Raw genomic sequence first — 25,224 nt, forward strand, 5'->3', positions numbered from 1 at the left:
TATAGTCTTGTTCTGCCATTGTCATTAGACTTCGATTATTCTTGATGCACTTCTGTATGGGAACATAGTTCAAAGCAGTTTTGCTGTCCTTGATGCAATAAAAGTTGCCTCTTAGTAACTTGCATGAAAAACTCCATGATCCTTTCATCATTGTGTTCTGTCTGTCTTTTTCTCTGGTGCACATGCATGTGCTCTCTTCCTCTCTGATATGTAGAGCTTTCATATGGAAAATTATAGTTCTTTTGAAGACATCAAATCTATTTCTGATCAATGCACAGCATTTCAATATCATCTCCATTCCACTCTTCAAACTCTGATTTCATCAGATGGCTTTGATGTTCCACACTTAGTTATCTTTTCTTCACTATAAACTTGTGGCATGCGTTGTGTGTTCTGAGCAACCCTTGTTAAACAAATTTTGATTGCAAACTGAGCTCTTTCTTTCAGCTCCAAAAGAAATACCACTTACTCCTCCTAAACCGAAACCGTCTGATACCCCAGAAGTACATCGTGTGAAACCTGGTAATTGTGCACACCATTATTTTAAGTTGGTATGCAGAGACATATGTTCACTAAAAATATTTTAGCAATACTTGGTAAAATGGATAGGAACTGTGCAATACATGTGAGCATCTCGACTAACTCATAACTTTGTAATCAGTCATGTGATGTTACTTGACAAAGGAAATGAGAGTTAAACTCATCAGTTTTACACAGTTGGGTCCAGTGATAAAAATATAAACAAGTTCTCTGGTTTTGTAATTTAATTTAAAAGACTGCTAGGAAAAAAAACAAAAACAAAACAAAACAAAACAAAAACAAACACATTATTCTATTGCTTCATTTGTCAGTCCCAATCTTCTACTGTCATATGGACGTAGCTTGGCAAAGAAGGCATTTTTGCTAGTCACAACACTGATAATTCAGAGTAAGGTACTACTCGTGTGATTGATAAGCCCTCCCTTAAGGAACTCAGTGTTCGTTTCAGTGGAAATAGGAGAGCTGCCTTCAAAGTAGAAGAGTAATCTTTCATACGAGTGAAAAGTTCATTCTTTGACCATTGGAGCATTATTACCATGTGGTATCTTTTTTCCATTTTTGCTTTTTGATCAAAAAATAGATCTCTGTTGTTATTTTTTTTTTTCTGATTTGGGATTAAGGGATATGAGTTTGCCACTTTTAGTGACCCAGGTATTGGACAAGTAAATATTATGGTGTGCATTACTAGAGCTTTAAATAATGTTTCTATTCTCATTTCTTATAAACAGGCACGTCAGTAAAAAGCAGGAGTTGCCTTTTATGTCTCATACATGTCTTACAATTGACTGCAATTCTGACTTAAGATATTCAGCAAGATTTTGGCATTCAAAAGTTGCCTCCGGCCTATTTTGTGGTATTTGTTATGGAATGTGGTCTTTTCTTTAGTCATAGGCCTCATCTGTTCTTTCTTTTTATTCTCCCGTAACTTTAAAGATATCTGTTTGTTGATTGAGCCAACCAATGGATTAAAAATGTCCTGAAAACATAAATATGGGAAAGAAGCCTCAGAAGCAGATTGTCACACAAAACCTTGAACACTTGAACATGTAGTGTGAAGTTTCATAGGAAACAGAACTAAAAGGATGTTATGTGTATGAGTAGGACTCTTGCGTGCTTATTCAGTCTATTTAAAAAAATAAATAAAAGTGAACTATTGGAATCATAACATTTTTGGTTTACTGCTGATACGTCTACTGATTTGTTCAATTACACCTCAATTTTTGTTTTTTAGCCCCTAAACCACCACTTTTGGAGCCTAAAACTTCTAAGACTGTTGAACAACCAAAAGCTACAAGAGGTAATATGTGTTTCTGTAGCTGTTGGTCACTCTTTGCAGTCCAAGCCACAGTCTGAACTCTCTTACTTCATCTCATAGTTTCTTTTTTTTGTAATCCATTTCTCTTAGAGAAGAAAAAAATTAAGAAATAAGCATTCTGAAATAATGTTTTTCTCAATGTAAGAGAAAAAGTTCATTTTTTTCTACATGAAGCAGAATTATCATCCTTTTTGTTGGGAGTTTTGCTAGACCAGCAACACAGTTTACCCCCAAAGAATCATCAGAAACCCATCAGAAATACTACTGAAAGACTAAGCACAAGGTCAGCATTGTAGATGTTAATCCTGGAACTCTCAATGAAAGACTCTTCTGGCACTATGTGGATACGTTAATTTCATTGTTCTTTCATGAGTCCTTCGTGAATGTCAGCTTGGCTTCAAAAACGTTTCTCAGTCACTTCATGTCTTACTCTAGTCTGTTCTCTCTGTAGTGTATGCTTTTCCACTGTGCTTACTGATATGTAACTTTTGGAAACGTCTTTGAAAGCAGTTTCATTGCACTGCTTTATAAAAATGAAGAAAATCACTTATTATACTACCTGAAACTCAGCTTAAGCTTTTTCTGATGTCCAATTAACAATCTTTTAAGCTAATTACACTGTTCAGCAAGTTCAGGGAAAAATCATTTCTAGAACTGATTGCTCTTGTGTTTTTTTTTTTTTTTGTTTGTTTGTTTGTTTTTTTTACCACTTAGATGACACTAGTTCTATTTTTCAACAGAATGCAATGAATACAATAATGAAGCAACTCCCTTTTATATTATTGATTCCAAGCTTTTCCAGCTCCCTACCAGTAATTTCCTTAGTGTTGAAAACTGACATTTTTGCAGATTTTGTATATGTGGGTGTGGTTTGATGGCTTGAAATTGACCTGCAGTTCAATAGGATAAACAGCGTCATTATTTACCACATAGGTATCTTGCAAAAATATATTTCCTATTAATGAGTAACATTTAATGAGGGGAACATTTTGATGTGATTATAAGATATAATTACATATATTACACTTACTAACTGACTTTTACAATGAAGAACAAACAGTTTTGGGGGATAGGGATTTTGAGAAGTCTTGTTAGCAAATTTGATTACCGTTTGCTTTTCTTCCAGTAGCCATTTATTGCTTTATTTCAGGCTTGAAGAGTGCGATTCTTATATGATACAGTGGAAAGGATAATCTTATAATCCAGTATATTTCTTTCAGCTCCCAAAGAAGCAAAACTCAAACCTTCTACATCTAAACCTAGACCATCTGCCAGACCCAAAAAGCCACGAACTAAACCTGGTAACTAACTTCCATACCAAACATTTACTGCACCATATCACTTAAATAGTTTAATAAATTTAAATTCATTCTGTGTGAAGCTCAGCACTTTATCATCAGAAAGATAGGTAGTGAGGAAAGCTATGTTCTTTGAGGAATATTAGTTTTGTATTGAACAAAAAAAAAAAAAAAAATGAAGCAAAGAAAGTAACCTTTTAACTTTAGATTTGTACCTAAATCAACAAGCTGCATGGCCTGGTGTGGAAACAGGTTGTTTCCCACCTTGATTCAGCACAGAATCCAAAGATGCACATTCTCTTGCTTTGGTGATGGGTATAGCATCTTACCTAGAACTGTAGGATTTGTATCGATTCTGTGATCATTAATACACAGACTTATCAGAAACTGTTGAAATAAGAATGAGTTCTGGAATTTAGTAAAGGCATATTTTATGATGACAAGTGAAATCATACCTTTATACCAGAGCTGAATTTGGTCTGTGGTATATGTCAGAGAATAAAAGACACCTGGCCTTGCCTGAAGCTGAAAAACATGTCAATAGTTTTGCATGGGTTGTAATTAAGTTTAAAAAGCTTTAAAATGTATAATTGTATGTTGTGAGAATATATTACTTACTCATGGAAGAGATTTGTCAGTGTTATTTAAATCTTTCCTGATTCCCTGTGAATTAATCCCTGTTATTTTTCTCATAAAAGGAATTACTCTCTTCAGATCAAGTAATTCCTTGTAAAGCTTGTTTACTAAATGGTATTTGTGTTTTATAACTGTCTCAAATTAGTATGCATAATTAGTTTTTCATTGTGGCTACAACTACAACTTTTTTAGTGTAGAATTTCAATATTTTAATACAAGAATAATTGCTTTAGTCTCTGCTGTCAATGCCTGCATCTCTCTGAATATAGAGACTTCCTTGAAATGACAGAGAAAACAACTCCATTTGGAAACCTGTGCATAAATTTGTATAATACTTTTGGGTCATCAAGATCAGCCCTGTGTGTTGATGTTTCCACATCAATGAATGGCTACTTTCAGCTTCTACATAACTACAGAGAAGGCAGCATGATTTTTCATTTGTGTACATGCCTCTTGTCTGTCTTTTCTCTGTTAGTGGTTTCCTTGCTCAATTCACATGGAATTCTAAGGAGCACTTTTTAAATCACTGGGATTGTTTAGTCTAGAGAAAAGGAAGCTGAGGGGAGACTTCATCGTTCTCTACAACTACCTGAAATGAGATGGCAGCAAGGAGGATGTTGGTCTCTTTTCTTAGGTGACAAGTGATATAACACGAGGAAACAGCCTCAGGTTGTGTCAGGGCAGGTTTAAATTTGACATCAGGAAGAACTTCATGGAGGGTGTGATTAGGCATTGGAACAGGCTTCTCAGAGAGGTGGTGGTGGTGTACCCATCCCTGGCAGTATTTAAGAAATGTGTAGAACTGACAGTAAGAGACTTGGTTCAGTGATGTGACTTGATCGGTCAGGTTGAGGGTTGGACTTGGTGATCTTGAAGGTCTTTTCCAACCAAAATGATTCTATGATAATAATAAGCTTATAGTGATCTCAGATGTATTCCAGTGTCACTTTGGGTGTTCAGCATAGATTAGAAATTTGTGTCATGATAGTGGTTGTCACCTTTACTTAACCATTAATCAAAAATAATTAAAAACACATGCCAAATTCATATTTCATCAACTGCCTGCTATTGGTTTGCAAATTTCCTTAGTCTCAATACAGTAGTGAAGTTAGGATACAGTATTGTTAGATAGACTGATGCATACATGTAGTTGTTCCTTTTAGGATTGTGCATCCCCTAGCAGGACTATGAGGGTCCTGGAAAAACTTGAAAACATGCATCCTATGAAGTATAGTAACACCAGAGAACCATGCCTTCTTTGCCTCTGAAAAATATGTCTGAAAACTTGGTTTATGTCTGTCTTATTATTTTCAGTCCTTCAAAGTCTCAGGTTACGTGGTTGATCAGTGCTTAAAACCCAATAAGCTGGTAGATCATTTAATAATATTTGGGAGTAATTTCAGAAAGGTCAGAGGAAATGAAAGGTATTTCATTTCCTGCAATCTCATTCTGCTCTCATTGTCAATCTGAGAAACACCATCTCCCAACTCTACTTTTTCATTTTACCTAGAAAAGCCTACATCAGATGTGCATTGTATATCTGTTAATGAACTTTTAAAAACTGGGCTGAAAAGAAACTTTCAGAATCTCTTTAGGATGGGGAGAAGGATGGCATTGTTGACTTTTACATTGAAAAAGCAAACAAATGAGAAAGAAAAACTGGTATGTGATTTAGTATTCATCAGAGAAATATGGTGCAATGAATGTCCAGCACTTGGTTAGTTCTGGAAAAATCTGCATGCAGCTAACTTTTAGGTTAGTATGCTTCATATTGGATTTCCCTTGGATTTAGAGCAAAGAATAGTGCTGTAGCACAGATACATTATGCAGGACCATGCACTGCCAGGTGTAGAAAAATGGTCTCACGTTGTTAACTAGGTAAGGATACCTTGTTGATCTCTGTCATGACAGAGTAGTACTTCCACGTGTGGCAGCTCAGAAAAGAACATGGCAAAGAGTTCCTACTAGTGAATTTCTTTTCAATAGCTGTTTCTGTTTATTCTCATTCTTCATCTTTTGACCACACCTAAATGCCAGAGTTCTGGGGTTGAGAGCAAGAACTGATTGCCCTGGCTGAGTTAATATATATATATATATATATATATATATATATATATAAAAAATTATTTTTTAAAAAAACTTTTCTCACTTCCTCATGTAAGTTGACAGAACCATGCTGTCACTTGATATGGACTACTTCATGCATTATCAGTTTGAATGATGTGGCTTTTAAAGGAGATTATTTTGATGAGAGATTTACCCACTCGAGTACTGTTAGATTAGAGATCAGATTCCCAGAGAACATAATAAAACTTTGTAACTGCTCTGTCAGATTCTTTTAATTTAATTTATTATTTTTTTTAACTTTCCTGTTCACACTAAAGCTTCTCCTTCCAAACCTAAAGTTCTTCTGTGTCTAGAACAGCCTGTGACAGTGATGGTTAATTATAATGCTCTTTCACAGAGTCACAGAATGGCTTAGGCTGGAAGGGACCTCTGGATGCCTTCTGGTACAACCCTTCTCATGCAGAGCCACTTAAAGCAGGTTTCCCTCAACCATGTTCAGGTGGACATGAAGTTTTCCAGGGAGGGAGACTCCACAACTTCTCTAGGCAATCTGTATTTTGCAACAGATAAGGCATCTTAGGATATTTCGCTTAGGGTAGTTGCAATAGTATTAAATACATCAATCATTAGCTATAAAAAGTTAAAGCCAGTAAATAAATGAGGGAAAAATTAAAGTTCTGAATGAATATGTCAGTTCTTTTACTCGGTCTTAAACACAACCTCCTTAAATATAATCCCTTCATCATAAAGTGTTGTAACTTACTGAGATCTTCAGCCTTATTATATGTGACTTTGCAATTATTTATACCTGGAATCTTTCAGATCTAACTTTTGCATTACTTTCAAAGAAACTCAGTAATATTAACAGAAAGATTTACCAAAAGAAAAAAGATTTCTATGGAACTGTTTATTTAAAGGTGTCTACAGCCTTGCAGGGAAAAGAAAAACTTCTCAGGAAAACAGGATGAAGACTCAAGAGTTTCTCTTCTACCGGTGTTCCTATAGCATAAATGCACCTTTTCTTTTCAAAGAGCAGCAGAAGCTACACAGAATAGTTATTTCTTGAAATTTCTTGATCAATATTATTACTTGCTCAGTGTTTCCATTTGAATAGAGAGGAGAAGGTAGATTTTAACTGGGAAGCAAAAGCAGCTGAGCTGTACCAAAAGATGAAAAATATGTATAGATGCACCTGTATTTATCTCAAGAAAATGTTCTTTATTCCAGCAGCAGCCATTCCGGTGTCAGTCACTACTAGGAAACCCTACACATATGAACATCCAAAGACTGCAGAGGGTAATGATTAGTAGCAATCCTTAGTCATTCTTCTTTTCTATGGTCTAATAACATGTGCGATTGGAAATACTCTTTTCTGTATGCTACTTGCTATTCATATGAGGTCTGAACAGCAGAAATAAAAATACACTCTTGGTGCTTTATTATTTCTTCACATTTATAGCATGAAGATACTGTATTTTAAAAGACAGGTTATCACTTCAAAGATATCTGATTAAAAACCTTAATTACATGAGAAGAAGAAAGAGTAAGAATTATTGCAGTAATAGATTTCATGAAATACAAAACTAATACACAATTTAAAAATCAGATTAAAATCTACAAACTGTTGAGCAATTCCTGCAGAAAGGTGAGTTCTGTATGGCACACAACATTGTGTGATTATTTTTCAAATTTATGGAAAATATTGACTCTCTTTGATTTATCTGTATTAATCGATTGGAACTAGTGCTCAAAGTACTCTCAAAATTCTTCTAATGACATTGATTGGCCAAGGTTGGCATTGGATAACAGTATTTTCTTAGCATCATTTCTTAGCACTTGTTTATTTTGCTATAGGCTAAACGTTTAGAAGCTAATTTTGCTCCAGAAGAGCACCTAACTCTTCAATTATCCCTGTCATCAAAGGCTCTGTCTGCTTGTTTTGCCCATACTTAATACATTTCATGTATTAAACCCATAGCATCGGTTTTCTCTGTGCTTATTCATTGATACTAACTGAAGGTTGTTTCCTAGTCTTCATTTCTTCATTGGCAAATGTAGATGAGTATTTTTCATGGGACATCATTTACTTTCAGTTAAAATGATGATTTTTTTTTTGCAAACCAAGTTTTTTTTTCCACTATCCAAACTCACATTCTGTACATGTGAAGCACAAATCTGTTGTTAGATCGAAGCATCTCAGACTAAAGCTGGTAGTGACATTTCTTTTGAAACTGTATACATTCAGGTGTGCTGTTACTGCAGAAAAATCAAAAAGTGAAAGAATTAAAACTTTTTTCCTGAAAGAGGGGAGAAGGAAGACATTCATTACTTTCTGATAATTATAGCAATGTATATTACTTCAGAAAACGTTTTGTAGAGCTAAAGAATAATTTAATTTTCTTCTGAATTTCTGAACATTTTTTATTCTTTTTTAAGAACTCACTGATGTTTTGAAGGCAACCTGCAAATAGAAATGAGTGTTCTAGAGAGAGAGATTTCTGAATTTGAATTCCAAAGGTAGTTGACAAACCTGAGTAACAGAGAATTCATTGCAAGGCAAGAATATACTGAGCACATTAGAAAGATTAGTGACTGGTTTAACCTTTCTATACGGTGTCTGGCTATTGTCAACAGAAAGAAGTTAATGCTGTTTTTGTTGTTGTTTGCAGCAGCATTAGTAATTATTATATTGTGTATGTTAATAGAAGGATAAGAAATACTCTGTTATTCAAAAGAATCAATTGCAAGCATTTTTTTATAGTTTTATTTATTATAAGTTCCGTTTTTAAAGTAGGTGGAATTACAAGAGAGCTTGGGATATAAGTGAGTATAGCTGATGGATAAGGTTCTAACTTTAAGTGTATATGTCTGTATGTTACTATAGTTCTTACTGCCTAATGAGAGGGGAGAATTTATCCATTATTTTTAATTTCCTTTAGTGTCAGGAATTTTTTATAGACTGTCAGTTTGTATTTTAGGATTGTGTTCTTTTTATTTTTTTTTTCAATTTGACATAGTTCGTGAAGAGGAAAATGGCATGGTATATTCTTGGTCAGTATGCCACTTTCAAATAGCAGCAGACTTCAGTATGAGGGATACCTGGATATTCCTGTATATCAAGACTCTTGCTGTCTCTGAGATCAACTCATCTAGTCCTTTCTTTGTTGTAGGGTTTACTGGTTTCTGTTATATTTTTCCTTCCATTATCAGCAAGTTTCTGCAATTATTCTTTTTTCCTATTGAACCTGTATTATTAGAAAGCTAAATTGTCCACGATTTTAAAAAATAAAAGTTAATTTCAAGGTAGGCATTATTGTGGGGTAGTACCAGCAGCTGCTTTTGCACTTACCAGTGGAGTAATTTTATATTTTATTTATTTATATATTTATTTTGAAGTAGGTTCCATACTTACTTTGTCACACTGTTTCTGTTGCAGTCTGGGAACCTATTACACTTAGAGTTGAACCACCAAGGTCAACAGTAGGTAATGATATTTCTTTGGCAAGCTGTTGTTTGCTTTCTTCACTGCAGACAGCACCACTGAAGTTACTCACCTTATGCTTTAGGATTCTTTCATTAAACTTCATTTTTCTTCTAGGTAGTTCTCTTGCTTGGCATCCATGTCAGTTGGGCATGTTGCTCTCTTCACAGTTGGAATGTCTGCTTTTTGAGAAAATGAGCCTGGAAGCTCTGAATCATCTTTGTTGTAATTATGCTTGTCTGTGCTCATCCCAGTTTTTTATTTAAAAAATAAAATAAAATCTGGGCTTCTGAAATTAGCAAATTTCATCTCTCTTGCTTAATCTGTTGAAAACACATGGGTGGTGCTACTTGACTTCCTTTGCTACTTCCTATAAAGAGAATTCTTTTCTCTGTTGCAGGTGTGAGGCTTATGTGTTTGTGTGTTCAACTGTATATCAGATGCTAATTGCTGTGTAAATTAACCAACTTATTACCCACCTTTTCTCTTCCAGCTCCAAAGGAGATTGCACATATTCCTTCTAAACCTAAAACTTCACCCAAACTTCCTATCCCACACGCTAAAGATGGTAAACTGCTTTGTGTGATTATTTCTAATACAGTAGATATTGGACTGAAATATAGCTCTGAGCAGCTGCTTACTTATCTGAGCCAGTTACAATATAATGGGGTTCTGTTCTGCCGTATATTCTGTGATTTCAATTCAATTTTCAGGAGTAGTAAGAGATTTACTAGGTTTTATGATCATATAGAAGAATAAATCTCTGCTACCTCATGGCAGCTGGATGAGAATATTGCTAAGCTCAAATTGCAGTGGTGGCTAAAACAAGTATCTAGCAATTAAAATATGTGTTATGGCTACTTAGGTTGTACAATTCCCACCCACACTGCTTTGCATTGATAGAATAACAATATGTCTCCCTTTTAAATCACAATTATTTCAGCTCATGACATTATTTTTTATAGCATCAGTTTCACATCCTTATGCAATTTAAACATTCTGTTTTATTTAAAAGGTATACCATAGTGTTAAAGCATGTGGCCAACTAACCCAATACACAGCAATGCTGTTTAATAATACAGCATGCAGAAAACAAGCAAGTGGTCTCCAATTCCAGTTGTATATATAAACAGCATTTGAAATACAGTGAAGAGTTTTGCATCTTTAAAAAGCTGTTTTCTTAATAAGATAACTATACGTATTTGGATATCTCATTGCAGCCCATGGGAGAATTAAGCTCACAGTTAAGGATTGTTTCATCTTACACTGCTTTGCCCCTTATTTTCTCAGTAATTTAATTTAATACAGCAGTTTTTGTATGAAGCAGTGTATAATTCAAAGCATAGCTACTAGACAAATAATTCTAACTGTAAGTGAAGTTATTCTCCTCGATTCTCAAAACAGCTTTTATGTTTTGTTTTTGATACAGTCCTGGAGTCTATAACACTTAGAACTGCTCGACCAAAACCAACAATAGGTAACAGTTATACCTACAAGGACCATCACATTTGAAATACATGTTGTGGCTACTTAAGTGGTACAATTCTCACCAACGCTGCTTTGCATGGTTAGAACAAGTATTCAGTAGACATCTAGCATCACAAGTACATCTTCATTGTACGCCACTGTCATAATTTTTTACTGTTATATTTTGTCCTTCTGAAGTGTTTTTTATGTGTGTGATTTTACACTAACAATTCATATTCATCTCATTTGGTTTTCCTCACGCAAATGTATTCTGTAAAGTGGACGGATGCACCACGATCTTCCTTTGACTGTGTTTCGTTGTATTCAGTTTCTGTCACGTGCTTCATCTTTTCTGCTAGTCTCCAAATCAGGCATCCATCCTGGCCTTGCTTCGTTTGATTTTGTTACACAGGTTCTCCATCAGCAGTATTTCTTTATGTACCAGCCATTCATACTTCTTCACTACTCATATAAACAGTTTATGTTTCCAGAGGGTCCCAAAGGCATGTGTTGTTTCTGTTGTTGTTTTATTTTTGTAGTTTTTTGAATGTTTTGTTTCCTGACTGTCTCAGTTCTTGAAATACTTTAATAGCTGCATTTCTTTTATTCCAGTTCCAAAAGAAACACACCATATTCCCTCTAAACCTAGAACATCACCAAGCTCAGAAGTACCACAAACCAAGCCTGGTAAGTACATTGTTTTCATTGTTCCGTATCATCTTCATATGAGTGTCTTACAAATTCTACTAGTGGGAGGTTTGTGAGTGATTATCTTTGCATCACTTGTTGAAGTGGCAGTAATTCTGAGTTGAATAATACTCTGTGACATATTGAGTTTCAAGGAGTGGCCATGTCTCACTGGCTGTAGGAGGGGATGGTATGATCATTGTGGAGGTAGTGATTGTAATGTTTTAATTGTTCTTGGTAAAAGTTGTTTTTGTTCTTTATTACGCTGATGCAGTTCTGGAACCAATTACATTTAGAACTGAGAAACCAAAGTCAACAGCAGGTAATTATACTTTCATATTTGTATAGTCAGACTGTCTTTCCTCTTCAACACAAATCATTAAATGCTGACCTGCAAATATTTCATCATTTACAGGTAATAATGCATTTAATAATTTAACAGTCAAGATTCTCCACCTCTTCTCATATTTTCTTCAAAACATTTGAGGAGAACCCTTATGCCTTTCAAGTGTTTATGCACATAAGATGGGGTAATTTTCTTTGGTATTTAAAGAGACAGAGGGCAGTTCAGAAAAAAATCCTAACTTAAACATTCTAAGACATACTGTGAAGGTGACTGTGTTCCAGTTAGTCACATGGCTTCGGTGAGCAAAGCTGCATGCTCTAAGTTATCTTTCTCTACTCCCCATCCCTTTCAGTTTTACTAAATTCAGTCCTTTATAGAATTCTGAAAAATATTTCTATTTCTCTTAAATATCGATTCCACTGTCAGAACAGAATCACTTCAGTGATCTTTGGGACGTATGGATCCTTGAAGCAGATCCACTTGACTAAGGCACTTTTATTGCTTGTATGTGGTACTGAGAATTCTTCCAGTACAAGCAGTGGTGTCTTTGTATTTGAAACTAATTTCCTTGTTTTCTTATTACTTAATTGGTTAAGCCTTTCTTCTAAACAGAAACAATAATTCTGTCACATGCGCTGTTGATGATATGTCACAGAAGAGTATTTTCTCTACAGCTTGGTTTTGTTCCAAGAAAACTCACGCCCCTTGCATCACTTCCATACAAGCATCTTTGGCTCAAATCTTTGCTCTGTTTCTGGTGACTGTAGATGGTAGTGGACACTGACACCTCTGAAAATGTTAACACAGTGTAACCCAGTTTCTTTCTTTCAGCTCCTAGAGAGACGCGTCATGGGCCTTCAAAACCTAAAACATCACCTAGTCCCCGTGTTCCTCCAACCAGAGCAAGTAAGCTTCTCAATATTTTTGCACTTTAGTGTATGATTTTTTTTCAGTTTGAAAATTGCTAAAAATCCTAAGTTCTTTGAAAGTACACAAATATTTTATTGAACAGGCTGTGTTTTACTGTCATAATGAAATTTTGCTACATAGCTGTCATGAAACAAGACAGATATTTGTGTTTGTCAATAACTTATATAATGGTTGGGGTGTGGGGGTTAAACACTCTAATTTTGGAAGTTGGAAAACTTGTGTCTCAATTTCCACAGCATGTGAAAGAGGTACTTGTATTTTCTAGTTACTCATTTACAAGTGCAAAATTATGATACTTACCTGTTCCCAAAACTTCAGTTTGGGAATAGCTCTGTCCATTTGAAAATTAGTTGTAAATTTCCATGTTTCTTCTGCTCTGACTGCTTTGCTGGAAATGTTGTGTTGGTTTTTTTTAATGCTCTGTTAATTTAAGCAAGCAGCAGATTTTTGGAATGTGAAACACTGGAGAAGTGCAGCTAAGGGAACTGTTAGAACTATAGCAGTCTACTCTGTAGAAAGATTTGTTGCAGAGAACTGGGAGAAGTGGAGAGTTAATCCAACACTGCACTGTAACAGTCACTATGTCTGTAATCTCAGCACTAACACTTATTGCATTGGCATTAGGTCTCTTTGTGATTACCTTCAAATGGAAATAATATTTCCTAAAAAAAACCTTTCTTTACAGAAAATGAATATCCTGTCAGGAAAATCAAAAGACCTCTGATTAGTCATCACCCTCATTACAGCATTCAAAGCTTAGCTCATTTTCACAGGTCCAAAAGAAAGTCGACGAGTCACTTTCAAGCCCAGAACATCACCAAGTCCAGATGTACCATACACAAAACCTGGTAAATACCTTGTTGTTTTGTTGTGCTTGAATATTTGGGTTTTCTTTTGGGTTGTCTTTTCTTAATTAATAAAGTGTTGATTAACATCTCTTCATATTACAAACGAATAGATTTTGTAATGAACATGAAATACATGTGTAAAGGAAGATGGAGCTGGTTTATATATTTGATTGCTGCTTTTTGGTGGGTTGCATATGCTTTTCTGTCACATGACAGTTGTCACTGATGACTAATTTGCATAGCAGAGTAAACAACATATAAACATTGTAACAATGTTCTTAGAAGAAATTGTATCTCTTCTGTTCAAGTGTGCCCTGGTAATGGAATTAGACCCTTAAAAGTATTCCTTGCATGCTAGCAAATTGCCAAACCTCCCTAACTTGTAGTGGTTCTAAAGGCATCAGTTGAAACTTCTTTTAGTTAGTGCATATTCACTAATATTTATTGCAATTTAAAAAGAAATCAGTAAAAGGGAGTATTGTACATTTTGATGATACTTACCACTAATTCTTTGTACATTCTTGTTTTATGAAGTATTGGTACCTATTATATTTACAGTTGAGCAAACAAAGACAATGTTAGGTAATGATATTACCTTGAGATTATTTTTTTTTTTCCCCAGCTACTCTGTGGACCAAATACTGTGGATCATTATTGTGTTTTCCACATGATCTGTTCATGGGTTTGATTTGTTTTCTTGTTTACATATTGATCTTAATTCTACTCTGTTCCAGGTACTGAAAGAGTCCTAGCTGTTGTTGTCTTCACAGAAAATTTCTCTTTCACTCTTACATGAATCACAATTGTTTTGACTCTTGTAGGAGACAAGCATGCCATGGCTACTGCAGTTGTCAGCTTTGAAATACGGATGGGAACATCTCAGCTGTGATTGTCTGCATTCTTTCAGATTTTGTTCCTTGACTCCAAATGAGATTTCGCTTACTTGATCGTTTTTCCACTCATTTTAATTTATGTTTTTCTTTTCCTTTTAAACACTTGCATATGTCTGTCTCTCAGTTTTTCAGTCACTCATGCAGAGATTGCAGTTTGTTTTTTCTTGAAGGCACAAGGCGTGCAGTGCCTGTGCAATACCTGACTAATTTCTGAAGAGTATATACCCTTAAAACAAGTCTTTTCTTTCAGCTCCTAAAGAACCACAACATGTACCTTTTAAACCTAAACCAGCTCCCATTACAGATGTTCCACACGGCAAGCCTGGTAAATTACCTTGCCTTTTGTAATGCTGTGGTTGATAATTGGGCATCCATTTGTGGTGGAGGTGTGGGGGGAGAAGGGGGGAGGTAGGGAGGATGTAGAGTTGTCAGCAGTACATTTGCTATTACCTCTGTACTACTATAGCTTAAGAAACCTCTGCAATAAGTCATACCACTGATGAAAACTACAGTAATTCAAGATTTTTTTAATATTGTGTTTGTTTTACTGGAAGAATAGTAGGGACCCATATATTTAGATGAATGATATGAAGTTATTAACAACATGTACCCGAGCAACAGTGGGGAGAGAGGAAGGGAGGAGGATCTCTTCATTCTTCTGAGCATTTATCCAAACTTTTTCCAACAGGAATCTTTCCATCCTTCCATGAACCAGTTACTGCTATGATTCCTCATGTTCCTGAAAGAACAAAGGCAACACCGGGTAATCATTTGCTTCATAAATAATTACTCTCTTTTTCATTCTTGTTAGAGAAGGTGCTCATTACATCATATTAAAAACTAATAATGCAGTTTTGCTCTGATTCTAGATACCAGCTTGCTCTTTGATCTTGATAAGGGAAGTAATGCACAAGCTCATTTACTTTTGAAGGTTCCTTTCCTCATCTTCTAGCCATTCCAATCAGGAGACATAATTCCTTCAAATGTTATATATTTTCCAGTAAAAGTGAGCTTTATTTAAAGAACAGATAGTGATTCCTGTCGTTTCTGCATCTGAGGTGTGGATACTGTTATCGTAAAATGCTGTTCTGCTTTACTATTCATTGTATAATTTTATGGAAGAATGTATGAACTACAGCATAACATAAACCAAAGCATACAAGTTATGTGACTTCACAAGTCAAACACCAGTTCTTAAAACCATTTTCTCTGTTAACTTTTAGTAATACCTACTGGGAAAACTTTTTTAAATATGTGAAACATCAGTCTCAGAATTCTTTCTTCTTAACTTGCCAGATGGGGACTAAATAAGGGTGAATGAATCCATGCAGAATAGGGCAGTAGGAGTAGCAATCTTTGCTAATAATTGTTCTCTGTCCCTGGTTTCAGGGGAGACGTCCAAGATTTTCGGAGAATTAAGTGGTATCATTAATGAAGTAATAACCGCTGTTTAATAATCTTTTATGTATGTTTTTTCCCTGTGGCAATTAGGAAACTAGAAATGCTTTTCATCATGTTCATATTTTAATATCTATTCTCTGTATGCATTGATACTTAGGTATTTGGTATCTTTACATAACTTTATGAAGTTTATGTGCCTCGTCATACACATCTGGGCCTACCTGATGGAATCTTTACGTGCACAAAATGTTTCTTCAGAACAAGCGGGTGCATAATGTACAGGCTAAGGTAGATTTTTGAGGACCTTTCACATTGGTGTGGATCACAGACTTGCAAGTGTTTGCTGAAAGTGCTAAAACATCTTTTCCAGTACAAAAGTCATGACAAGAATTACTAGAATAGAATAAAATAGTTCTTGTTGGAAGAGACCTATTGGTTGGTTGATTGATTGATTCCAACTGCCTGATAGCTTCAGGGCTAACCAAAAGTTAAAACTTATTAAGGATATTACGCAAATGCCTCCTAAAGATGGACAGGCATGAGGCATCAATCACTTCTCTAGGAAGTTGTTACAGCACCTGACTACCCTCTCAGTAAAGAAGCTTTTCTTAATGTCTGGTCTGAACCTCCCTTGATGCAACTTTGAGCCATTCTTACATGTTCTGTCTCTGAATACCAGGGGAAAAATGTACCTCCCTCTCCACTTCCCCTCTTCAGGAAGTTGTAGAGATTAATGAAGTACTGAATAGTATGGAAATGACAGGGATAAATAGTTCCCATGTAAAAACAAGGAATTTAATTTATATATCAAGTCTGATATGAAGGGCCCACTGAAAGACAGGTACTGTCTTCAGATTCTCATGTACAGCACAGAAAGGCTACTACTGTCTGTTTTTGTCCCATTACTTTATTGTGTGCTGTTTGTGACTGTATTCTTCACTGCTTCATCCAAAGCTACAAATCTGTGTATAACTGTTGGGAAGTCTGTCCATGTCAGTGGCCATTTAATTTCTTTTCCTTTCTTTACAGGAATTCCAACTGACTGATTTTCAGCTTGTCTTATTACAGATTAGATCATACTTCCTTGTGTACTACGATATTCCTTGTGTACTATGGAAACAGTGTTTTTGTTTGTTTTGTTTTTAAAGAATATTTCAATTATTGTTATGGGTGCTGTTTTTTTTCTTTTTCTTTCTCTCTCTCTCTCTTTTTTTTTTTTTTTTTTTTAATTTCAGCTCCAAGTGAAAAACAATTCATTCATACCAAACCAAAAAAACCTGAAAAACCAAGAGTGCCACACACCAAACCTGGTAATTGAGTCAATCTTGTAATTTTGTGTGTTTCTATTTAATCATTCTTTTCCCCTAGCCTGAGTTTTTGTGCTTTAAACAGAATTATTAATATCTGGTTTTATGGTGAATCAATGGTAAATCAACCTTTAGATCAGTCAATCCAAAATGTCAAAACTACACTGAAAATAATAGTAGCATCTGTAGTATATGTTTTTCCTCCTTCTTATTACATTCAGCAAATGATGAGTAATAATTTGTGTGTTGACAGATTTCAGTGGCTTAGATACACTGAGTTCTCTCTTATTGCTGTCTTGTAATCAGAGGAGCTTCTCTATGAGCATGTTTTTTCACCCACAAAATGCAATCTAACTCCTTTAAAATATGTTGTTACACTTAGCAACTGACATGTGTTATACTGAAACAAAAGTACTTTTAAAATAGTTAAGATCTGTGTCTCTTCCCATTTTTGTTATAGAAGTAATGTATAGATGTTAATAGAAGGATACTGATAACTGTCAACAGTTGATTTTTAAGATATTCTGCTACTCTTTAGTTTGGGGCATTTTGAAAGCTTTAGAAATAATGCAAATACTGCTTTGTTTCTTTTACAGTTAAATTTTAAGATTCTCAACATTTTCTCCCTTAACAGCAATACATCAAACAACCCCACAACCACTTATTACAAAATCTTCTACTACCACTGAGCAGTCAAGGGCAACAATGGGTAAATACATTTCCTTAAACTTAAGATGCAGGTATTTTTAATTGTTCGATGGGGAAGTTTCTAGAGAATATGCTCTGGTGTGTTCTTTTATGCAGTATCAGTCCACTGTCCATCATTCTGCTTACACGCGTGCATGTTTCTTAATACAGAAGAGTCTCAGTTCTATCCTCGAACTAAGGCAGAAATTGCCTACCGTTCATGTCTAGCAAGAACGCTGTATTTTTCAGTTCTCCAACCAACTTCAGTGGTCTAATTTTTCTTTTAGAGCAAGAGTTCTAGCCACTAACTCACATTATCATACAGCACAGTAATAGAATATTTCTGTGTTTTGGATAGCCATTTTGTTTCAGGTTCCAGAAACCCATGGAATTGTTATTGTCTTTTTTTTCAGGCATTTGAGGCATGCACTTTCTGTGGGCTAAGTATGGCATTGGATTGTGACTCCTGAAAAATACAACAATAATCTTTTTCCTTTCTTTCAGCTCCAAAAGAAACACTGCTTGTTCCTTCCAAACCCAAAACATCTGTTGAGCCAGAAATACCACAGACTAAACCTGGTAATTTAAAGTTTTTAACTTTAAAAGTGTTATTGGAGCACTACCTTAGTTACACTTCTTGCTGTCATTTGGTACTACAGGGATGTGACATGATCGGTATTTAGAGAGAAATTAGTATAATTGTTCAACTTGGAATACCTCAGTGAATTACATCGAAAAGAATGTCCCAGAATTGGGTCATGTCTATGGGTACACAAGTTAGGGTGGCTATTTTTTTTAAATTTATTTTTTAATTGGTGGATAGAAGCCATTAAAATATGAGGAACTTGATTAATTTGAGTGAAGATACACTACTGTAACTGGTTTCACTAAGTTCTTTTATTTGGGGGGAATTTATTACACCAGATAAATGTGCAAGTACTTTTGAAACTCAGGCTACAGGATCGTAGTCCAAAATAGTTAGGTGGTAAGAGTACAAGTATCATCTTCTAATCAGTGCAGTAATAATAGTAAATTTATGGATGCATAGTTATAATGAAGGATGTATATTATATCAGCTTCACCTGGGGTATGAACTATTTCCATAAAAATTACTACATTGGAAGCTTACAATGGAAAAAAAAAAATCTAGGGAAGGTGTGACAACATGATCATAAGAAAGAACAACACTTAACTTTTCTTCATTCCTAATTACCAGTCCCAAACTGGTGATACTTTATTTTTTAGGCAATTAGGTTCATGAATAGTTTTATCATTTCCCCTTTTTCCTTAGACTTCTCACGTAGCCAGAAACAATTTAAACAGAGACCCTATTCATTAAAGAACGGTACACATATTTTATTATGAAAATCAAATGGAACAGTCTAGCAAAAAAAAAAATGGTTTTCTAAAGGATTATTTTGGAAGACTCTCTGTAAGTAACCAAGCTAGATTCTAAGTCTCAATTGAATTAGAGCTATTTCCAATCTTGTCATAGTTAACAAGTACCACATTTTGGCACCACTACACAGTTCAGTTCAGTAGAAGAATTTTAGAAAACAGAACTTAAGGGGTTATGTTTTTAATGTTTAAAATTTAAATCATTGTAATGACCTATATGCAAAAGAAATTCTACTGTTATCTGGAAAGTTGTTAAAAATAAATGGCACTAATTAGTCATTACCCTTCATCCTAATAAGTAGGTTACTTTCCAGCTTCCATATTTTAACCTTGTTTCTGAAAGAGACACGTGTAGCATGCACTTCTGCCTGCTAGTCTTTCCTTTTCATCCAGTAACTTTCTATCTTTGACAAAATGTGGTCAAATTTGAATGAGGGAAGAATGCCTTAAAGGTAATTATAGTACTACAATCTTTTAGAGAATTTTGAGGGAAATGCAAGGTAGCATCCACTATTAGGGTGTCTGTTCTGAAGTAGGTGGAGGCCCAACAGAATATTTGCAATGTCTGTCTGTCAGCATGAAAATACCTCCAGACTAATCAGAACACATGCCTGCCTTAGATCTGTAAAAAACGTCTTAAAAGATGCGTAGGTAGATGTTTATGAAACAAAGGACACAGATACTTAATGAAATCCAACATCATTGATTTCACATCTCACAGAACAATGTTTTATTTCTCATAGCTCCAAGGACAACACACCTGGGATCAATTAACCTCATAACAGTTCATGTTGTTGATGGGTCCAAAATGACTTTGGGTAATGAGAATATTATGTCATTTTATTTTTATAACTTTACTTTCTCTGCTTTTGCTATACGGCTAAACTTATCCTTTAACCAACAGAAATACCTTAAATATATCTTCATCTTCTTCATTTGTTAGGCACGTTCCGGGGCATGTACAAAATGTTGCTGTTTTTAATTTTCCCGTCATGTTCCAGCCAATTTGTTTGTAATTATTTATAGAAATAAATGCTTCATGTGCATGATTGAGGAGTCATATAAAAAGATGTCTTGCTCATCTTTTCTTCTGTTGTCTAGCTTTTTAATTATGTATATCTTCCCAGTCTTGAAGCTCTGGTATAAATCCATGATTTTCAGTCAGGTTTCTATCACTCACCGTTTTTGTTTATGGTCTGCGCTATGTTTGAATTTCCCTTCCACCTGTGGTGTCTGATGTTTAAAAGAAAATCATTTGCATTTGATAAGCAATCAAATCTCCTCTTTCAGTTCCCAATGAAACATACCAGATTTCACCCAAACCTAAAACGGCTCTTGTAACTGAAATTCCACGGTTCCATACAGGTAATTCTTAGAATTTTCTTAGTTTGTTGCATTGAGAGTCTATTTAAACCTCTAATTGAGTATATATAAACCTCTAATTGAGGTTTAATGGTCTGTTCTTACTAGCCTTGATAGCTTTTAAGCATTATTAGTGTTTTGTGTCTGATCCACAGATCAAAAGCATTGTAAACACAAACATAACTGACTCCCACCTTTTTCCTTGTATTTGTGAAATTTTTACCAAATTTGAATGTCAAAAATTAGTAATATGTTCTTTCCTGAATAAATGTTTTCTCAGAAACTGCAGAGAGGCTAGAGTAACTGATGTTGATAGAATGGTTGATAGATTCAAATATCAAATAGCTAGCTGTACTTATGTAAAAGCGCTTGAGTTACTGAGGTCAGTTATTTGGCATAATATGACAGTGATGACTACTTAAATTTTCAGCTTTCAGCGTGATTCACACACATACTGTAACAAATAAAATTTCAAAATTGTTTAGCAAGTGAAAGATGACAGTAGGAAAAGGTTGAAGGCTAGTAATTTTAATTTTAACTTTGATAATGACACTATGCTTCAGCAGCCATGCATAGTGCCTGCATTGTATGCTTCCAGTAGTCTTCTCAGCAATATTTTAATGTTTCATGTTTTTATCTGAATATTTGATTTTGGGGGGTTCAGTTTGGTGTTTTATTTTGAGGTTTTTTGTTTTTTTGTTTTTTACAGAACCTAATTAAATGTCTTAAGGCCATGGATACCTTGCAGAGCTAACTCTGTATCCATATACAGTTGGGTAACTGGCTGTAAATATTTTATATCTTTTCCTAAACCTAAACATGAATGTAACTGGTCAGACTGCATGATGGAGTCATCTGACCACTAAAGAAACTAGCATTTTCAGCGTGCATTTTGGATCGGAACTCATAGAATTCTCATATGTCCATTTTGCTATATCGCATTGGTGCATGGACCTTTTTTTGTGGCAAATTACACTGCTTATACACATAGCATTTAAACTGAACCTTATTTCTTTTAGCGGCATATAAAACACGTCTCACTTCTGCAAGACCAAAGCCATCTGATAAAACACAGACCAGACCTGGTAATAATTGTTTATTCACTTTGGTATGGGAAGGAGATACACTATTTATTTCTTTAATGATTTTCACCCGTTCTTAGAGGAATTTTAAGTATTTCTAGAGAAAAAGTGTGTGCTTCTTTCAATTAATCAGTCTTCAGGTAAAGCCTTTTCAATTTAGGAAAAAAAATTGTATGCCACCACAGCAACTCTTGCTTTTTCTTCTGTAATATGGAATTGTTGGCATCACTTCGAAGTCTCATTTTCTTCTCATTAAGCTTTTTCTTTTAAACTTCCTCACAGCTCTTAGTAAAACTACACTAGCACCAGCTAGAACAAAATCACCTGGCTTGCCAAAGTGGATTGTGCCAACAACAGGTAGAGTTGTTTTTTTGTGTGCTTTGTTTGTTTGTTTGTTTGTTTTTAAGACATTAGCAAAAACACACGAACGTTACTTCCTGAAATGATCTTAAGACTTGCAAAATATTTAATTACATATGATTATAGAAGCTAATTCCTTAGAGTACTGTATGTAATTGCTGTTACTAGTAATGCTATATTGTTCCTGACTGCTACTGTGAAATGGTTCTACATGTGATAAGTATAGTCTTAGAGGTAGAGTATATAATATGTCTACTGTTTGTTGATGTTTTCCATATGATAGGTCCAGAATAAATAACCAGGCGATAGGTCCAGGTGATAATCCAGAATAAATAACCAGAGATGGTTGTATATCTAAATTGAATTAAAAATAGCCTGAACATGATATGCTCTTTTGTATTACATATAGAGGGGATGTCATCATTGGAGATATGTGTTCTTTGACCTTTCATATTCCTTCTGGGAAATGAAATGAGCCCATCTGACTGCAGGACATCAGGAACAGTTATAGTTATATAAACTTATATAACAGTTATAGTTATAACAGTTATAGTTATATAACAGTTATATAAATGATTTAGGATGGCAGTAATCCTGGCTCAAGAGGTTTTGCCATTCACTAGTGCTGGGCAATCTACTTCACAGAAAGTGAACTTTCTAATGTCCGATCACCAAATGCATGAATACACAATTATGTTAGACAGTATGTGAAGTTTTTCCGTTCTACCATATAGCAATGTCTTTGGCAGTGGCATTTTTAGATTAAGAAGGGTTTTTTTAAAAAAGAAAAAAAAAACACAAAACATTCTAGGTAAACTAGCAGTATAAACATGATAATAGGTGTTTAAATTGTTTTAAGTATAGTTTATTGTGCTTACTACTATTTTAGGTGATTGATAAGTATTATTTTAAGCAATCTTTATTTTAAATGCTCCAGTTGCAGTACCTGCTAGTCATTATTTCCATGTCTTTACAGTAGGGCTAATTGTCGGCAAGAAGTAGTGTTCCTTTATGGTAGATGATGTCAGAAATCGTCACAAGGCTATTTATTACCTTGCTGTGTATGCTAGGTATATTCACAAGCAAATAGGTATCTTCATTTAGAGCTCTTGAAAATTATGCTTTTGCAATATTTTCCATTGCTCAGTTAAGCAAGTCTTTTTCTCCTAAGTGAGATAAGTGTCCTGAAGATGTCTGTTACCTAGATTTTGCATCCTACTGAGTGAGCACTTTCAGTTAAACATGGTGTTCAAACTGCTTAGGAAGAGTTGGTATTTATTGTCTGTTACCTGTTTATTTGTACTACAAGCGCTGCTGGCATAGTAACTTATTGATAACTTCCTGTGAGAGTACATCTTTCTTCTCAGAATTCTAGAGAAATCATCAGTGATTTTTTTTTTTTTACATTTATGGCATGATGAAGAGGACTACAACTTTCAGTGAATTCTTTTCATTCTGCGCTTTATTCCTCCCGTTAAGATCAAAAAGTGAAATCCCAAGTCTTCTTGTAGAGTAAGTGCGTCACAATATTGTGGCAAATGTAGTGTCTGAGCATACAAGGATGTCTGTGCTCACGAAAAAAAACATTTTGTACAACAGAGGGTTCAGGTAATTGATTAAAAGAAAATTTTCTATATTCCTCCTAAGCAATGTGCCATTATGTTTAGCAAACAGTCTTGAAGTATGCAGAAGAGGCTTAAAAAAGAGAATTCCACTAACCTGGAAACCTAAATCTTACCAGCTGAGCAAAGGCAAAGAAGCCTTTTTTTTTTTTTTTCTTTTTTTTTCCTTCAGTAGATGATATCTTAGAGAAATTATCTTTTAAGATATTTGGATGATTTTTGAGGATAGAGAAGTTTATTTCTTCCATTAGGAAAATGATGTTATTTTCTGTGGTTAAGGATCAGAATCCTTAACCAAGCTGTAAGGGACAACAAGTTTTCAAGCTTACATTTAAACGTTACATCTTTTTTTTTTTTTTTCTTTCTTTGAAGAAGAGTACATTTGATAGTCTATTGTTTTAAGACCACTTTGGATCTTACTTCCTTGTTGTGCGGGCAATGCTTATTGGATGCACACCAATTCTTCTTCCTGGGTGTACACATTAGCATCAATGCAAAGATGTTCCACTCCATGCAGAGTGTGTTTGGCAGCTGTGGGGCCCTGATGATAAGCTGTGGAATTTGTTTTTCCCAGCAGCAGCACATGGGATTGCGGTTGGTTTCCTGGCAGGCTTTTCAGTCTCCTGGCTAGCTGTATTGTTAGCTGTAATGCCAGGTGGTAAACTTGACTTTGGGAAACGGGCAGAGGTTTCAGCCACTTAACTAACATTCCTTTTAGTCTCCTACCATGTTTCCGGCCACATTCTGTATAATTTATTTTTAATGACATGGCTTTTCATACTTATTTTAGTTCATGTGATATATCTTAAGCATTATTTGGTTTAATCTTAACAATGTAAAAGTTGTTTATGGTCTATTAAACTTCTGGACAACCTTCACCCAAGTTTCAGCAATGTTTCATCTCCCTTGTGAGAGAGTTTGTTTTCACTATAACAGACATCAACTTCATGCTGTGCTTTGTTTGTATTTTTGAAAATGTGAGCATATAGCTAGGTTCTAGATGAACTCAAATATTCAAGTATTCCAGTTTTTTTTTTTGTTGTTTTGTTTTTTTAATCAATGGCACCTTTTCCCACTTCTTAAAATAATCCACACTTCTGATAGTATTCCTGCTATTCAAGGTGCAGTGGTTAGCGTTAAGGTGTTCCAGATCCCATTAATATTTCGAGGAAAAAAATTATGAAAGTAAAGAAAACATCAACACACATTTGTCTAACACATCTGTTCTCAGTTCTGTTAAAAGTCTGGATGAATGTGCTGAGTTGAAATGCTTATACGATGCTAGGTAATGTTACTTGCTTAAGGCAAATGCTATGATAAATGCAGCAAGTTGTATGACATTGCAGATACTTTGTGTGGAGATACAGGTGAACTTTTACGTGACTTTGAAGTGCATTGAAACATTAAAGAGGAGATTTTTGTTTTTCCTTTCACTTAATTTGCGCTACTATTTTACTAATGGCAGTAATACCATATAGAATATATACAGCATGTTGC

The 25,224-nt window shown here is 34.9% G+C and overlaps 1 protein-coding gene across 30 annotated transcripts in view; it reads left to right on the forward strand.

Annotated features, from left to right (window-relative positions):
- ABI3BP (ABI family member 3 binding protein) overlaps nt 1–25,224 on the forward strand; it is a 204,218-nt gene that overhangs the window by 143,543 nt on the left and 35,451 nt on the right. For 20 of the 30 annotated variants that reach the window (XM_084521929.1, XM_084521907.1, XM_084521912.1 and 17 more), the window contains 20 exons: nt 448–522; nt 1,772–1,837; nt 3,076–3,156; nt 7,084–7,152; nt 9,293–9,340; nt 9,831–9,905; nt 10,767–10,814; nt 11,417–11,491; nt 11,766–11,813; nt 12,669–12,743; nt 13,541–13,615; nt 14,759–14,833; nt 15,197–15,271; nt 17,145–17,219; nt 17,851–17,925; nt 18,408–18,482; nt 20,045–20,119; nt 20,592–20,666; nt 21,683–21,748; nt 22,028–22,102. In XM_084521929.1, the coding sequence (XP_084378055.1) occupies nt 448–522; nt 1,772–1,837; nt 3,076–3,156; nt 7,084–7,152; nt 9,293–9,340; nt 9,831–9,905; nt 10,767–10,814; nt 11,417–11,491; nt 11,766–11,813; nt 12,669–12,743; nt 13,541–13,615; nt 14,759–14,833; nt 15,197–15,271; nt 17,145–17,219; nt 17,851–17,925; nt 18,408–18,482; nt 20,045–20,119; nt 20,592–20,666; nt 21,683–21,748; nt 22,028–22,102 (1,401 nt within the window). The remainder of the gene's footprint in view (nt 1–447; nt 523–1,771; nt 1,838–3,075; nt 3,157–7,083; nt 7,153–9,292; nt 9,341–9,830; nt 9,906–10,766; nt 10,815–11,416; nt 11,492–11,765; nt 11,814–12,668; nt 12,744–13,540; nt 13,616–14,758; nt 14,834–15,196; nt 15,272–17,144; nt 17,220–17,850; nt 17,926–18,407; nt 18,483–20,044; nt 20,120–20,591; nt 20,667–21,682; nt 21,749–22,027; nt 22,103–25,224) is intronic. The other 10 variants (XM_084521918.1, XM_084521935.1, XM_084521910.1 and 7 more) reach the window with 10 other exon arrangements.

Source organism: Aythya ferina (assembly GCF_964211825.1).
Source record: "Aythya ferina genome assembly, chromosome: 1".
In the NCBI taxonomy this organism is placed as follows: domain Eukaryota; kingdom Metazoa; phylum Chordata; class Aves; order Anseriformes; family Anatidae; genus Aythya; species Aythya ferina.